The 16057-nt window shown below is 51.3% G+C and overlaps 1 protein-coding gene across 7 annotated transcripts; it reads left to right on the top strand.

The window, feature by feature from the left end:
- The first annotated feature begins 1642 nt into the window (after positions 1 to 1642).
- Positions 1643 to 11619, top strand: FXYD4 (FXYD domain containing ion transport regulator 4). 7 transcript variants are annotated; one of them, XM_033129791.1, is made up of 9 exons: positions 3023 to 3242; positions 3427 to 3581; positions 7137 to 7228; positions 8578 to 8637; positions 9868 to 9900; positions 10009 to 10032; positions 10699 to 10773; positions 10878 to 10914; positions 11458 to 11619. In XM_033129791.1, exons 4-9 carry the CDS (start codon positions 8598 to 8600, stop codon positions 11612 to 11614), a joined length of 366 nt encoding a protein of 121 aa, XP_032985682.1. In that variant the 5' UTR covers positions 3023 to 3242; positions 3427 to 3581; positions 7137 to 7228; positions 8578 to 8597; the 3' UTR covers positions 11615 to 11619. The 7 variants fall into 7 exon arrangements, with proteins under 7 accessions (XP_032985685.1, XP_032985684.1, XP_032985682.1 ...); XM_033129794.1 differs by lacking the exons at positions 3427 to 3581; positions 7137 to 7228 and adding an exon at positions 1643 to 1701 and having other exon boundaries at positions 3091 to 3242; XM_033129793.1 differs by lacking the exons at positions 3427 to 3581; positions 7137 to 7228 and adding an exon at positions 1741 to 2933 and having other exon boundaries at positions 3091 to 3242.
- Positions 11620 to 16057: the final 4438 nt, after the last annotated feature.

Below are 16057 nucleotides of genomic sequence, written 5' to 3'. Positions count from 1 at the left end.
TCTCTTCAACTTGCTTCTACCACTGCCCAACTCTGACTTTCAATCTAAGAAAGTGTCTCTCTACCCCATCACTCTCCACATCTCAGCCGTTTTATGTCTTCACTACACTGGTCAATCAATAGTTGAAATAGTATCTATTTCTTTTTCCTACTTGTTTTCCCCACCATGCTGTCAGCTACTCGAAGCAGAAGCTTTTTGCATTGACTTGTTCAGAACCCCAGTTCCTGGAAAAGTGTTGGAACTGTAATGAGACACAAAAGATAGAATTAGTAGTAAATCAGTGTCGAATCGGTAAATAGATATAAATATAAATTTAAAAAATCAGTGTTAAATGAGTAAATAAATGGCAAGTAATTATATTAGAATGAAAATACTTTAAAAGTTGCATAATCAAATTATACCTATTTAAAAAGCATGGTACATATAATACATGTATAGCGATACCAACTTTTCAACAACTGGCACCCTAGTGAAAATAAAATGTATACATATTGATACAAAATATCTAAATATTATCATTGCATAAAAATCACAAACATGCTTGCACACAAATTTTATATTTTTAAAATAATGTGTACAAATTCTGTAAACATTCTAAAACCCATTGGATTGTACATTTAAATGAGATCATTGTATGATAGGTGAATCATAACTCTACAAAGGTACTTTAAAAGCACATTAAAAATCAATCAGGCGCACAGTTTAATGCAAAGTGTTGGTGAAGTGCCTGCTCTGGGGCAGGGCAGCCACTTCCAGCTGTGTGGCCCAGTACTTCACCTAACCACCCTTCACCTCATGTCCTCATAATAAAGTTGGGTGATGAGAGTCCTCCCTTAAAGGCTGTGAGGATGACATGAGTTAACAGTTGGAAAGTGCTGGAAAACAGCCGGCCAGGTATCAAGCACTCACTAAGGCTGTTGTGGATGAACTTGTCACCCAGAGTGAGGAGTGCTAGTGCCCTCGAGGGGTTAAAGCCTGAGGGGGAGACACGTCAACAGATAATCTCTGCTTAGTGGTGGCCCTTATGACCAGGTAGATAAGAGTGACCTGGCATAGGCAACTCTGAAATCGAGACACGCTGGGGTGAGTGGGGTGAGTGGGCCAGCAGGACGCGGAAAGGTTTTTAGAAGTTGTTGACTGTGGAGTGCCCATAGAATACAAAGGGGAGGTGTATCCCAGAGCTACTTCAGTTTTCAGGTCGAGGGTAGGTGATCTGGATGATGGGAGACACGAGTAGCAAAGGGTGCTAAGGGGCCTGTGAGGCAGAGGAAAGCGCTGCTGAGCTCTAAAAGAAGCGGGACGAATAAGAAGCATGAGTCGCCGGTATATCAGATCTGTGAACCCTTCCGGCTTCTCTCCTCTTGCACAGGTCTTCATTCCTACCCTCCGAAGGGCGTTCTCATATGCAGATCCAACACTGTCTCTGCAACTGCCTGAAGGCCAGTCCCAGGCCCCCGCCGGCTTTCTGGCCTCACTCCACGCCAACACCCCCACCGGTACGGCTCGACCCCCTCCACCCTGGCCTGCTCTGAGCTCACGAGCTGTGCTGTCCCTTCACCTCAGCTATCCCTCTCAGCCTCTAAGGTGCCAGTTACTGAAGACAACGACCTCCAGAAAACCGTGACCATCATAGGGGAGCGAACGGATGATGGATGGAGAAAGACTCGGACAAAGAATGACCCAAAGACCTGACCGTCACAGGTAGCTGAGTAGCTGCTGAGAAAAGGTACTTGGGCGGCTGCCAGACAGGCACTCCGGTGAACTGGCGCAGCCAATCCGCGCGAAGAGGGGCGGGACCGCTCAAGGGAAGGAAAACCCTGCCCACACTGCCTGGGCCCTACCCTCATAGGCGGCTTCACCCACAGCCCCGCCTCAATGGCTGTCCCTTGGTGCTGATTGGCTAGAAGCCAGCACAGTCCTGGTACGATTGGCTGTTTCTCGACTCCTAGCCAGAAGAGAGAGGGTGGGTCATTAACGACCTCTTGCTAGGAGCCTCTTAGAGGCGTTAGGAGTCGTACGTGGATGCCAGAGTCGGCCAAAGCCAGCCGGGCCTTCACACCAGACTCCTGAGTGGAGTGGCTGCCGCAAGGGCCCCAGTGTTCCTCTCTTGAGACCCTCACATCGTTTCCGTACCCCCTCGTTCGGAAGGCTCCGAGATCCCGCAGCGCGAAGGGCGCCGCCCGCCGCCTCCCCAAAACACGCAGGAGTCAGCGGAGGCTGAGTTCCGGAAAAATTAGCCCTTCGTCCCACAGCTCTACCCTTCAGACGGTCGTCCTTCCACCCTTCCTTCCCCCTGCTCCCATAGGCAGGGAGTTGAGCCGGGAGTCAGGCTGCCTCCCTCCCCACACGTTCCTCAAAGGGAGTGAGCCCCAGATCTGTGGGCCCAAAACCAGTAGGGGCTCAACACCCTGGGCACACATGGGGGTGCCTGAGGAATATGCAGAGAGCGGCACCGGCTATCGTCTAAACACCCTACTGTTCCCAAATGGCTAAACTAGGTCACAAGCTACGCTTGCTTACAGAAACAAAGGAGAACTGCTAACGGTTAACCACAGCACCCACAGACCCAGCCGGCTCCGGATAGCTAGAAGCAGTGCACCGCCCACACCTCCTTTTACTTTTTCTTCATTAACATACTAAAAGTCACGCGGGGCGGGGGTGAATGTACATTGCTAGGCACAATTAGTGCCGTACAGAATGGAGCCTTTAAGACTGCGCATACCCAACTCTTCCTCGGAAATCGCCTTCCCTTTTCTAGAACTCACCCCCACCCCATCCCACCAACCTACCCTAAACCCCTTCAAAGCTCCCAGGACCTCCCAGGTCAGGGAGAACGTCCCTTTCCGGCATGAGCTCACCCATCTCCATTCCTCGATCAAAGAATAAAGTTTCTACTTTGCTTTAGGAACTCAGTCTGGTTCTATTAGCTCTGGGTAAGAGGGCAAGAAGAACGGGGCGGGGGGGGGGGGGGGATTCCTGAGGGAGACAGATTCCAGGAAGTAGATCCAGGCGGGAGAGGCCTCACAGAACAGAGATTCCCTCTGCCGTTCTTCTGGTTCTCTCACGAATGGGGTATTTTTCCTACACCAGAAACCTCAGAACAGACAATCTCAGCCTTCTACGAACACCTGTGACATTCAGTCCATCAGAGAAGATAAGAAAAATACTCATGTTATGTTCCCACTATATTCCAGACAGCATATGAGCCACTTCCTTCTTATTTTACCTCTCGTCACTCTTAGGTAAGTCCTGTTTCATTACCTTTCCACCAGAAATCAATGGCTTCTAGGATGCATCTGTGTTCTTCACAGAGCAATAAGTAATGCTTGGAGAAGGAGGAAAGCAGTTGGGGAGTGTGAGAGCTGTGGCGGTGATTGACATGAACGGGGAGGAAGTCCTGCATGTGAGTGCTGAGGTCTTTTGTAGCCTTTTCAGTGCTGAGTCCAGAAGGGGAAGAAAGAGTTCAGAGCTGGACCTGGCAGTTTTCGCTCAACTTTTGATACTTCCAGGCTTTCATCTGCACCCACCCAACTGACGCTGGCTCTCCACCACCCATTCCTCCCAGCCTTTCATCACCCGAGGTTTGAATTCCCTGTAGATCTCAGGGCCTCTTATCCAGTTCTCCCATACAGTAGATAAGAAATCAGGCCCAAATGGATGGCTCCAGGGATTTGCGTGAGGAATGCATGTTGTTGGCCAGCCCTCCTTGATCGCCCTCCTTGATTGTGACTCCCTGAAAACAGTGTTCACTGCTGGTCCAGCCCCTCACGTATCACATCCTGAGAGAGCAACTGTTCACCCTAAACACTTCTAACCAATAAAAGGACAGTTTAGTAACTATTTCTTGGTACACAAAGCTTCTAAAGCTTTCTATACCCAGTTTCATGACCATTTAAAAGTACTGGTTTTAATACCGAAGAAGAGAACTCATTGACCTGGGAACTGAATTCGCACCACTTCCAGTTGGAGGGAAGGCATTGCTGCCGGCCATTGGGTGTGTGTGTGGCCTTTGGGGCCTCTCAGGGGACGCAGTACTCGGCCACGGTGCACTGCACGGCCACCTTTGGCAAAAGGAGGAGCACTGTGCTGGCAGAAGTTTCTCACAGGTAGCTGGGCTCCCTCCTCTGCCCCAGACTTAGCCTGTCCCCTACTTGGGACCAGTGTCAATACCACCTGGCTCAGGTGACATTCTCTTTCTACTTTTTAAAGATGATAATACCTCATGGTGACAGAGATGGGAGTGGTGGGTCCCAGGAGAGGGCGGGGGCAGAGCAAAAGCACTAATTCTTCTGGAAAAGTGGATTTCATACTTCATTTCATGAAGTACTTTTCATACTTCATGGAGAGTTTCCAAAGCAAATATGGGGACTTAAAGGGTCCCCCTCCTACAAATGCCTGCTCCCTTGCTGTTTATTTCCCACTATGGCTTACAGGGCAGATGAAGTCAACTGTGGAGTCTGGAAACTTTGGCTGAGTCCCCAGTGTGACCTTATGTAAGACCTTTCTCTTCTCTAAAATGCAGTTTCCCCATGGAGGTCTCTCTAATGACGACCCCCTTTCTCTCATGATGCAGATCTTACCTTGTATGTATGAGGGCCACTCCCACTACATTAATAGCTCCTGTGAACTGAGCAGCACAAGCAGATGTCATCATACCAGAAACATTCAAAGTAGTCTCGGTCATGGTTCCCACTTTATAGATAAGGAAACAGTAAGTCAGTTGCTCAAGAGCACATAGCAAGTAACTAACAGAGCCTGGATTTGACTATTAATGTGCTATTATGTTTCTTCTGAATCTTGAGGTTAACAAACTTTCCTCACCAGGCCTGGGAGGCATTCATCCTGTCAGTACACACTGAGGGCTGACCGTGGGGCAGCCCCGAGCCCCTGCAGCACTCCGTCCTAAACCCCAGAGGTAAATCCTGTCATTGCTCCACTTATGGGAGAGAGAGCTGAAGCTCAGACCGATGAAGGAGCTTCTTGAGATCACCTGGTAAGCAAGTGGCACAGTGGGGCTTCACATCCAGTCTTTTCTGGTGCCAGAGCCTCTGGTCAAACTGTGCAGAAACTGGATCTTGAAACCAGGGAGCAGCATGGAAGGTTTTCATGAGGAGATGCACCTGCTGGCACTAGGCATGCCCTCCCCATCCCTACTCAGCGGGATGCTCCCTGACTGCCTTTCCTGGCCTTGGCCTGTCCCCTGCCCCCAGCACTGGGAGCCTCTCATGGTTTCTTGTCCTCACTGACTCAACAATTGCTGGTTTGCAAACTGGCCCCTACACAGAGGGCAAGGAGAGACTGGAGCAAGAGGCGGGCCACTCCAGATTGGGAGGTGCAGGTGCAATGAGCCAGTTGTCTCGGACAACTGCAAGATGAGAAAACCTCCACCTCCGCCTGCCAGAATGTTAAAAGTTTATAGAGAGGCCTTAACCATGTACACCGAACCATGTACACAGGCTAGGTGTTCTCAATACCACCTACTCTCTCAAGGTCTAGTGTTGTTAGCCTGACAGGTGTTTTATTTTTTGTAATGCAAGTGCCTGACTTAAACTTTGATTGCGAGGTATGAAGTATCCATTTCAAAGATGGCTATCTCAAATAAACACACTGCCAGCTACATAGATAAAGAGTTAGATAAAGACTAGATAAAGAGCCAGGCCACCTCCACCCACTGAGGCTCCCATGCTTTAGAGATCTTGGTTGATTTCAATAACTGGCCATTTGGGCTACTTGTTTGTTTTTTCACTTCCCGGGCTTTAAATTCCCATTCTTATGTGTTAAAAGTGAATTCCCACTTTAAGAATTCCCATTCTTAAAGTGTGAGCCCATGAAACTCTAGGCCCTCACCCTCGACGCCAAAGAATACAGAGCCCCAAGCCCATGTGCACGCACTCTCTCGCTCTACCTGTGACCTCAGTGTTCGGCCCCAGGTGTGCTGTAATCTCCAGGTCCTGTGAATAAGAAACCTTTATTTTTTCCAAAGTTTCTGGATGGTTATTGCTGAAGGGTGTCTTGTCATCATGACAAGAACCACAAGGGCTTGTCCAGCTACATCATTGGTTATTGATAGGCTGTGACGAGTACAAAACACACAAGGCTGTGTCCTTGGAACAGTCCCCACTCTGGAACCAGCAAGCAGAGCATAAATTTCAAGAACAGGGTATGAGCTGAGGAGCCTTTGATTGCCTGGGTTCAGCTCAAGGGTCAGCCAGCAGTCACGTCCTCTTGATTACCTCCTCCACCAACAATGCAGTCAAAATCTATTTATTTATTGGTGTCCATGGCTGGGCATTAGGAATAAGGGAGGCAGCATCCCTGCCTTCAGTTGCTCACCATGCAGTAGGAAAAGCGGTGAACAGAGAAATTGGGGAGGGGGACTGCAGAACAGAGAGGCCCGGCACCATCCAGGGCTAAGGGCACAGGCTAAAAGGGATGTGTGGTGGAGTGAAGGAAGAGGAGAGCCAGCTGGCAGTGCAGGAGGCAGGCATCCGGGTCTGAAGCGGGCAGCGGTCCACCCCTTATCCTGGAGCTGGTGGGCTTTCTCTGCCCCCATCACCACCCCCAGGAAGTAGGGAAGAAACCAGAGCCTGGGCCTAGGGGCTTTCTGAATTCCAGCTGTCGGTCTCCCTCGGTGAAGTGGGTGTTGAGGCCTGGTCAGAGGGTGAATGATCCCGACGGGTGCCCATCAGTCTCAGCCCCCCACCCATGAATACCCAGCCAAGAAAAAGCAGCAGGACCACTGAGTAAATGGAGCCTCAAGACCAGTCCCTGACTCCACATTGTCTCAACTGTCCCCAGAACACCCCCACACAGAAATCCTGGAACTTCATTGCTGGCACAAGAGCCCAGAAACCCCCTGTCCCCCTCCAGCACACCTCAGGGCCCCTCTTTTAGGATCCAGGTGAGCTGAAGAAGCTGAAAGTCATCTTCTGCCCAAGAGAAGAGTCTGAGGCTCTGCCCACCCCTCTCCCCCACCACCACCTCACTCTGAGCTGGCCCTGAGGCCCTCAGGAGCTCTCCTCCGCGGTGGGTGTGGCAGGGCGAGCTGTCTCCTTAAGAGCACAGAGCAGAGGGAGCTGCAGGAATCTTACAGAGTTTGACCAGTTTCCTCCTGTCTGAAGATATTGTCCCCTCAGGCAAGCCTGCTGGGTTTAAAGGGCCAGAACCCACGAGGCTGAACACTGTCCCAGCAGCCTCCTCAGACCTGCTCTGTGCACCCTGCTCTCAGGTGAGCTCAAGAGAACTGGCTTTCAGGTGAGCAGGCAATTGCTAGGACTTCAGGCTGCTATGTGGAGGGGTTGGGACAGAGGGGTGGCCCAGAGTATCAGCCTAGGAAGGGATGGGAGTGCCTGGGTATTCTCGGTAACGGGGTGCGTGTTTGGGGGTGTTGAAGATTGGAGGCTGCCTGCTCTGGGACCACTGTCATACGGATGGCGGGTTGGGGGCTAGAGGACACAGGAGCCAGCCTTTGGCTAAAGAATATGTAAACTGGAGTTGCGCCCTTCATGCTCCAGGAACGCCAGGGTGGTGAGTGAGGTGAGTGGAGAGAAGCTCAAAGATGAGAACCTCCCGCCTTCAGAAGCAGCACATTAACAGTCCCTGCCTTCTATGGCAATAAGACCTAGGCATTCATGTATTGATCATTGTGACATGTTTCAGTACTTATTATGTGCTAGGCTTGACATGTTAACTTATTTAATTCAGTCATAACCTTATGAGGTTATTATCCTCATTTTACAGGACACAGAAGCTCAGAGACGTTAAGTAACCCACTAAGGCACACAGCTGATAAGTGGATTAGAGTTCTGTCCAGCTGGTCCCAGCAAATAATAACAATGACTTCTGTATGAAACATAGACCTCCCTAGGCCTTCCTGCAGCTAACGATGTGCAGAAAGTTGGGAGGAGCCTTCTGTCCCTAGCATAGCCAGCAGGGACTTGTTCCCACCCCAAGGAGGAAGAAGAAGGGGCAATATCCCACCCACCAAGCAATTTGCTGCCAATAGCATTCTGTACTCTGAGAGTGGAACGTTGAGGAGGGTCCCTTCCGCGGGCTGGGCTGGGGTGGGGGGCCATCTGTGCCTGGCATCCTCCGCTGCCCACTCCCCCTGGTCAGCGGCTCCCTTCTCTGCCCAGCTCAGGCCCAGGTGGCCCTTTATGGAGGCTACCTTGTAATTCAGCCTGATTGTGTCCCAGGCCCAGACCTTTGGGAGCAATAGCCTCAGGCCTGACAGCCTTGCTCTCTGTGTTGGGGTTAGGAAGGCAGACATCAAAGCCAGAGTTAGAACAGCAGCCCTGCTCATCTGACCTTGGGTTAGGCCTCTGACTACAGATTGTAACAAAGCATTATAGGGCACTACTACCTGCAGGAGCTGTTCTAAGCACTTAACTAGTTAGTATTAATTCAATCCATATAACTCCACAAGACACTACTGGTATCATCTCTCAGTGAGGGAACAGAAGCGGGTTAACTTTCCCAAGACCACCCCATAAGCAAGTGCACCCTAGTGGTTGGTGCCCTAGCTCTCCCACAGGACAGGTGGGAGCCACCTGACCCAGCCCGACCCCCTCCCCACAGCCCTGCCCTGCAGCTGTGACATGGAGGGAGTGACCTGGGGCCTTCTCCTTGCGCTGGCAGGTGAGTCCTCCCAGAGGTGATCCTGCTGCCTCTCAGGTGCCCTCTAAGGCTGTGAAGACAAGGGCAGCATCTCTCAAAGGGGGCCTGGTGTCGAATGAATGTGTTTTCATTTACACTTTTGATTTAAAAAGAAATAATAGTGTTACTGCGTTGCAATAATATTCCTCAGCTCTTGTGTTCAGGGAAAGAATGCAGCCAAGAGACAGCATTTTGTACAGGTATAGATAGGGCAGTAAGACGTTTATTAGCAAAGGTAGGTACACTCTGGGATATGGGGCAGACAGATCCCAAGAGGGGGAAAGGCCTCTCCTCACATTGTATGAAGGCTTTGATTTCTGAGGGTAGAATTGCCTCCCCGTCTCCCTTCTCCTTCTCTCTCTCTCTCCTGCTGAGGTGTCCAGTTCTCCCTTTTGCTACTCAAAGCAGTGTCTGTCAATGTTCTTTTTATGATTTGAGAAGCTCATTCAAATGGCCCTGATAAGCAGGATGTATACGCTGATGAGTGGGATGTCTTTCTTCCTTCTCTGCCCTCTACAACATGTCCCTTTGATTTAGGGGCATGTGCGAGCCTGGGGTCCTGCTGGGCCAGCGAGGCATCGGGGCCCTGAGTGAGGGCAGCTATAAGGGGTCTGGACCCAAGTAGGAGCTGCAGCAAGGGGCTTTCTATCCGGGCTAGGTGTCCCCTTCTCCTGCTCATTTCTGTCTATCTACCCACCCTATCATCAGTACAGGAAATAATAATACAGGTAAGAAGTGGATATTGCAAAAGTTATCCTGGGTAATTGAATTCTGGAAAACTGTGACCATCTGGTGGCTGAAGAGAAAGGCATTCCATTCCCCATTTCTTCAGGAAGCAGAGGGTTAGCCAGGGTCTGGGTAGGAAGCTTCTCAGGAGAGGGTAAAAAGAACCAACATACCATCCCATTTTGAGTGCAAGGAAGAAGAGCAAGAAGCCTGAGAGGTAGCAGGAGGAGCTGGCTGTGTGTGTGTGTGTGGGGGGGGGGGGGGGGGGGAGGGGGGACGAGGAAAGCAAAGGCTGTGGGGTGGGAAACAGAAAGAATCCCAGCATTGTGTGAGGCTGCGAAGGTGTGAGGAAGGGAACTGACCCCAGGGTGTCTCCCAACGAGGCTGTCTGTCTGTCCTCATCTTTTGGGCTGAGGTCCTGCTGCTGAATGATGTTGAGACTAGTGTCATGAATTATCATGCAATCCGTCTACTTTTCCCACCCAGGCCTGCCTGCCTTGGAAGCCAATGACCTTGTTGGTGAGTGAGGCCCCAACAAGTTGCCTGCTCCTGCTGTCACGTTTTTTCCGTCTAAGACTCCAATCCTGCCTCCTAGTTCCGGTCCTTACTACTTTTTCTTTCCTGCAGATAAAGACAGCCCCTTCTACTATGGTAAGAGCTGATCTCCTTCATCCCCACTCCTCCCCTTGCCTATCCTGCACCTCTTTGCCAGGGGTTGCTCAGGGGTGATGTGGAGCCCAGGTAGATGGGGCTGGGAGGGGGGAAGGAGGCAGTGTGGTCAATTAAGAGGACCGAAGGCCAACGTGCACTGGTCTTTGAAGGAGTCTCACTCCAGCAAGGAGGGAAGACACCCCCGCATATTTAGGAAGACTTCCGGCTGAGGCACTGGGCTGCTGGGCCGGTATCTCACACCAGACTCCTTCCTTCCCCTCTCTCTTACATGCCCTCCCAGCACCTGGCTCCTTGCTGCCCTGCAGCGCCCCCAAGCAGGTTTCTTCTTCCTCTACCTGGCCAATATCCCTACCCTCCCCCGGGGGTCCCCCCACCCCAGGCCTCAGCTCAAATGCCACCTTTCAGAAAAGCCTTCCTTGATCATCCTTCAAACCCCATTCTTTTTCTGTGCTCTTCTGCTTTTTTTTTTCTTTCTTTCTAGCACTTGCTCCCACCAGATAGTATCCTATGCATCTACTTACTGGCTTGTTTTTCTGGTTGCCTGGAATGTAAGGGCAACTGCACAAGCAGGTGCTCATACATATCTTTTGAATGAGTGTGTGGGGTGGAGCCAGGCTGGCGCCAGTTCACGCTCTGCTCCCCTAGACTGGGAAGGCCTGCAGCTGGGAGGAACGATCTGCGCAGGCCTCCTGTGCATCGCTGGCCTCTTGTTCGCCTTGAGTGAGTGGTGGGGCTGGTGGGGCTGGAGGGGTGAGGGTGGGGCGGCATGTGGTAAGAGGGGTGGCCAGGGTCCTGGTTCTTCGCACTGATGTCTCTCTTCACAGGTGGAAAATGCAAATGCAAGCACAGTCGGAAGCCGAGGTGAGGCTGTGTGCACCTCAAGCTGAGCAGACAATTTGGGGTAAAGTCCTACACTGGAGAAAGAGGACAGTCGCTTGGCTGCTCCCTGGGTCTTCAGTTGATTATTCACAAATAATCAACTCTGAAGGACCCCAAATCAGGGAAACCTCTGACCCCGGGTATTGTTTAAAATGACAGTGGAAGAATAGCAAGGAGGCAGTTGGGGGCTCCCTGGGGAGGAGGCACCAGGAGTCTTGGTGAGAGAGGACAGAAGGTCCAAGGATGCTAATCTGATGTGTTCCTTTCTCAGTCCCTTACCTGAGAAAGCTGTTCCACTCATCACTCCAGGTGAGACAGGCTTCTTTGAGAGGCTTCCAGGCACTCAGGCAGAGTGGCCACATAATTTGAGAGTTAAAAAATGATGTCTCTTTTTTAAGAGACATCTGTGTGTAAGGTGGGACTGTCCTGAGCCAGCCCAGCCTTGGGGTCACCCAAGGCTGAGGGGCGTGTCTATGTAGTCACTATGTCTGTGAGGACCTTGGACCCCACTCTCTCTCTCTGCAGGCTCTGCCAGTATCTGCTGAGCACAGGACCAGCATCGTGGCACTCCCAGCGCCAGCTCCCATGCTGTTCCCTCCCCACCTGGGGGCCTTTCTCTCCACTGATGGGCCCTCAGGCTCCTTTTCACCAGGAGGCTGTCCAAAGCTTATGTCTAAATTAAACTGGTCTCACTCTTCCTGTGGTCTCGTGACCTACTATGGGGCTGGGCAGCTTGCTCAGGAAAACCCAGGCCCCTCAGCAGCTGGGGTGGTGGGGGTGGGGCGTGGATTGCTAATGTTTCCTGTGGCCACAGATCTGTCCTGAGGCCCACTCCCAGCATGCCCCCACTTTGAGAACCTCCTGATAATTGATCTGCCCCCCCGCCTCATCCATGTACCATTCAAGACATCTCAATATTTTATTGAAGGACCTCACAATTTCCAACCTTGACTGGAGACCTTAGAAGTCCCAATGAGCCAGGTATCCACGACATCCTGTAACCTAGACTGATTCCGCAGTGGCTCTCCGTCCACTAAGACTCCACCTCACTCAGTGAATGCTCTCTACTGCTCACACAGCCCAGGAAATGCAGCAATTTCTTCCTTGACCCACTCCAGTAAAACCCTGTATAATGCTTAGACCAACCCATGTACACCCCCCCAGGTAATACCTGTGAGACCCCACTATGAGCTACATCCCAAGAAGCCCCACATAGAGCATTTTAGAACCCAAAACCATCCCTGCAAAGCTAGGTCCCTCAGTGTGTCGAGTCCACTTCTGGAACACTTCACTTGAAAGGTCCCTGCATGCATGTATGTGTATGTGTGTTGGAGGGGGTAGGGCTGGGGAACATGCCTCTCCCACCTCGGGAGCCTGTCCATCCCGCAGCCTCACCCCTCCTGCCAACCTGCGCAGCCCAGGTGTAAGGAGCTGAGGTGCACTCAGCCCAGCCGACCCTGGCAGACCCTGGGGCAGGGACAGGTGGGGACAGCAGAAGTCTACCCTGTCTCTGTCAGGCAGTGGGTCTGGGTCTGTGTTGATGGGGTTGCCTCAAGCCAGCTTTCCGATCGTGTACTGCTCCAAAGCCTCCCTCCACTTCTCAGAGTGGTGCCAGATCCTCTGGAAAGTATGACGTGTCCTAGACTTTGGGTCCCCTCACTTGTGTGCCAGTGCAGGGGAGTCTGAGGCTGAGGACACTACCTCCCGCCCTGTGTAGCCCATCCCAGGCCTTGAGGTTTAAAAACGAGGTTCTTAGATCTCCTTAGGGCCCTTGAAGCAGGACATAGGAGGTGGGTAGGGGAGGGTTCTAAGGCTGGCCCAGAGCTGCAACAGGAACTCCAAGAACCTCAGTGGGACTCGGGAGACCTGGCTGAAAGTGCAGCCACTGTTCAAGGTGGGTGACACAGTGTGGCAGGGAGCCATGGGGGTGGGCAGCAGTGCCAAGCCCATTATCTACCTGATGGATCCTTTAAGGTCCCAGCTTTCTGAGCTGCATGGATGTCTGCTGAGAAGAGGAGTGTGCTGTAATGGCTGGGTGCATGGGAGGGCATGGTGAGGCCAAGAAGTGACATCTGAGCTAAATCCTCAACCAAGAATGGTGAGAGGAGCCAGGCACGCAAACATCTTTCCTGATAGAGGGAACAACGCTTGCAAATGACCTGAGGGGACACTGGCCTTCATGCTTTTTGAGGACCAGAGGAAAGTCAGTGTGACCGGAATGCAGGCAATGAGATCAAAGAGGAGGCAAGTGTGGCCACTGCAGAGAACCACTGCCCCCTGCTGAGCTGGGACTCGGTAGAGAGACGAGGGAGGAGGAGGCATAGGCGAGAGTAGGAGGGCAGGGGCGCAGGGCGCCTGCGCACAGCCCCGGGGGCGGGCGCAGCGGGGACGCGCCCGGGCAGGGCGGCCCCCAGCGGGTGGGTGCGTTTCCTTTTCCTCCTCCGACGCGACGGACGCTGGCGTGAGTGGACCGCATGTGAGAGAGTAAAGTCTGGCCTTTGGTGGGGCCTGAGTGGTAGCACGGAAGTGATCTTGGCAGCGTGCCCCTTCTGAGTGCCTGACAACTACTTCTTTAGGAGAAACCTGGGTCCCCACCGCCACACGCTGCGACAAGCCCTGCTGTTTGAAATCTCTCAGTAGCAAGGAAAGCCCACTCTGGCCTGGGGACCTAAATCACTTTGACCCGAGATGCAGCCGCGGCGGTTCCAGCCCACGAACCCAGAACCTGAACATTCCACATCCATCCTCACGTGTTCCCACTCCCTCCACCCCCCAGCGGGGTGGGCGTAGGGGGCAGGAATACACGGTATCCTCACGTGTTCCCACTCCCTCCACCCCCCAGCGGGGTGGGCGTAGGGGGCAGGAATACACGGTCCTGTTCTGCGGTGCTCGCAGTCGGCCAGGCCCGGCTTCATTCAAGTTTCACCTGAACCAATTCCACAGACCCCGCAGTCCTCATAAGCAACCACTATTGCCTAGCGTCAGTGAGCCTTTGTTCAACAACAGGCTGGTACCTGTTGGTGTAGGTTGATTCTAGCTGTCCAAGGCCTGGGCAGGGAGCTCATGGAGGCTGCCTGGGAGCCTGGGTTATTCCCGGGTGGAAGAAGTCAGGTCTGATGGAGGGCAAGAGGGACCATGCAGGATGCCGTCGATGTTAACCTGTGAGTTTGGCGACTGAGCCCTGGAGTTGGGCGGCTGATTCCCAAGGGAAACGAGCTCTTCCTTTTCCCTCCATCGAGGGATCCGGAAAGGTCGCCATGGTATGAGATGAGTCTCTGTCCAGGCTTCCTATGTGGAATTACTCACTGTGCTTTAGAGATCCTTTCCCTTGGCCTATTTCTCCTGGGGCGGGTGTGGGGGGGGGGGGGCAGAGTGGTGGTGGCTTTAGTCACAATTCCCTCCTCTTGTCGGTTCCCCAGATGAGGGGCTGCCCAGAAAAGAACCAGAGAAAGCAAAGGGTAATTCCCACTTAATTGAACTTAGTATGTGATGGGTACTGTTATCAACATTACACACGTTAACTCATTTTTCCCAGCCACATGAGGTGGGGACTTGTGTTATCCCCTCTGGGCCTGAGAGGGACCCGCACTTTCAGGTTTGCACAGGGCATCTGGAGCCTGAGCCCTGTTTCTGCCTTTCTGGTCCTTATCATTATCTGAGAACCCCCTGACTGAGCCTGCTTGGGGACTATATAGCCCTTCCCATTTTTATTTAAACAATATGTTTTCTGATTGCAAACATCTTTCTATAGAAAACTGGAACATTACAGAGATATCTCACTTAGAAGGTAAGCCGATTTCTAACCCAGCACTTACATATATATATATATATTTTTCTATAACACTCTGGAGATCCAGCCAGGTTGTTTATATAAATCAATAGTTCATTACTTTGTATTGTTAAGTAGCAGTCTTTTTAAAAGAGTGCTTTTAAAGTGAGGCCATACCAATTTAATAAAAAGTTGTAAGGTTTATTCTAAGATTAATGGCTTGAAAACACTATTTATTTTCCCCCAGAATGTATCAGCATCTTACCCTCAAATTTTGTGTCAAATACTATAAAACCCAGGGTAAGAAAGGCTACCAGCTGACACGAGGGTGTGTGACCGGGACCGAGGGTGTGTGACCGGGGCCTTCTCGGTTGATCACTGCTTAGGTCTGTAAAGCGGTTTATTTATTACTCAAGTCTCAAACCTGCCATCAGATGAATATTCTTAAGGCAAGGTCGAGCAAAGTACACCAAAGATCCTCTACTTACCTTACAGAAAAATCCCAAACATGGCCTACTGGCCCTGCATCTGACTCCTCGCCCCATGTCTAACCATCAATGCTCCAACTTCACCCCAGTGCTCTCTCACTCATGCTGCCTCCAGGGTGTTGTGTTGACACCACTGTACTTCCTTCCCTGTTAGCCACTGTCCCAAGTCCCCTGCACCTTTGCACCCCATTCCCTTTGTTCTTTCAGACCTCCAGGGCCACTCTACAACTGCATCACCAACACTGTCCTTCCCATCTGTCTGCTGCTACTACTCTGCACTCTGCCCTAAGTCAGGTACTATTTATATTTGACTCATTGATTTGTTAGCGTCTCCCACCCCTACCAGAATGTAATTCCAGTTGGCTCCTGCAGATCTTTTTTGAGTTTTGGCTCAGATTTGGCTGTTCTCAGATTGCCATTTTCTGGTTTCCATTGAGTACATATTGGCCATTTGAACTTCTCTTGGTCTCAGGGTAATTTTAAAAATTTGGTTGCATTCTTTGCAGCAATCCCTGACATGATAATAGCACATGGGTCTTGTAGTTATTCTATACCTACAATTTTGTACACAATCTCTGGTATTTCATAAAAAATATCCAGGCATAAAAGACAAACAGACCAGTCAGACAACATAAACACAGAGAAAGATGCAGCTGTTGGAATGATTAGACCAGTATGTTCAAGGAATATGATATACGGAGATTTTCAGAAGAAAACTGAACCTACGTGTGGTGGGTTAAATTGTATCTTCCAGAAAGGTATACTCGAGTCCTAACTCCCAGTACCTGAGACTGTGACCTTATTTGGAAACAGGGTCTTGGCAGACATAATCATGTTAAGATGAGCTGACACTGCTGTCCTTATAAGA

Source organism: Rhinolophus ferrumequinum, chromosome 16 (genome assembly GCF_004115265.2).
Source record: "Rhinolophus ferrumequinum isolate MPI-CBG mRhiFer1 chromosome 16, mRhiFer1_v1.p, whole genome shotgun sequence".
Taxonomy (NCBI): domain Eukaryota; kingdom Metazoa; phylum Chordata; class Mammalia; order Chiroptera; family Rhinolophidae; genus Rhinolophus; species Rhinolophus ferrumequinum.
The sequence above is the reverse complement of the archived record's forward strand: the minus strand, read 5'-3'. Positions and strand labels throughout refer to the sequence as shown.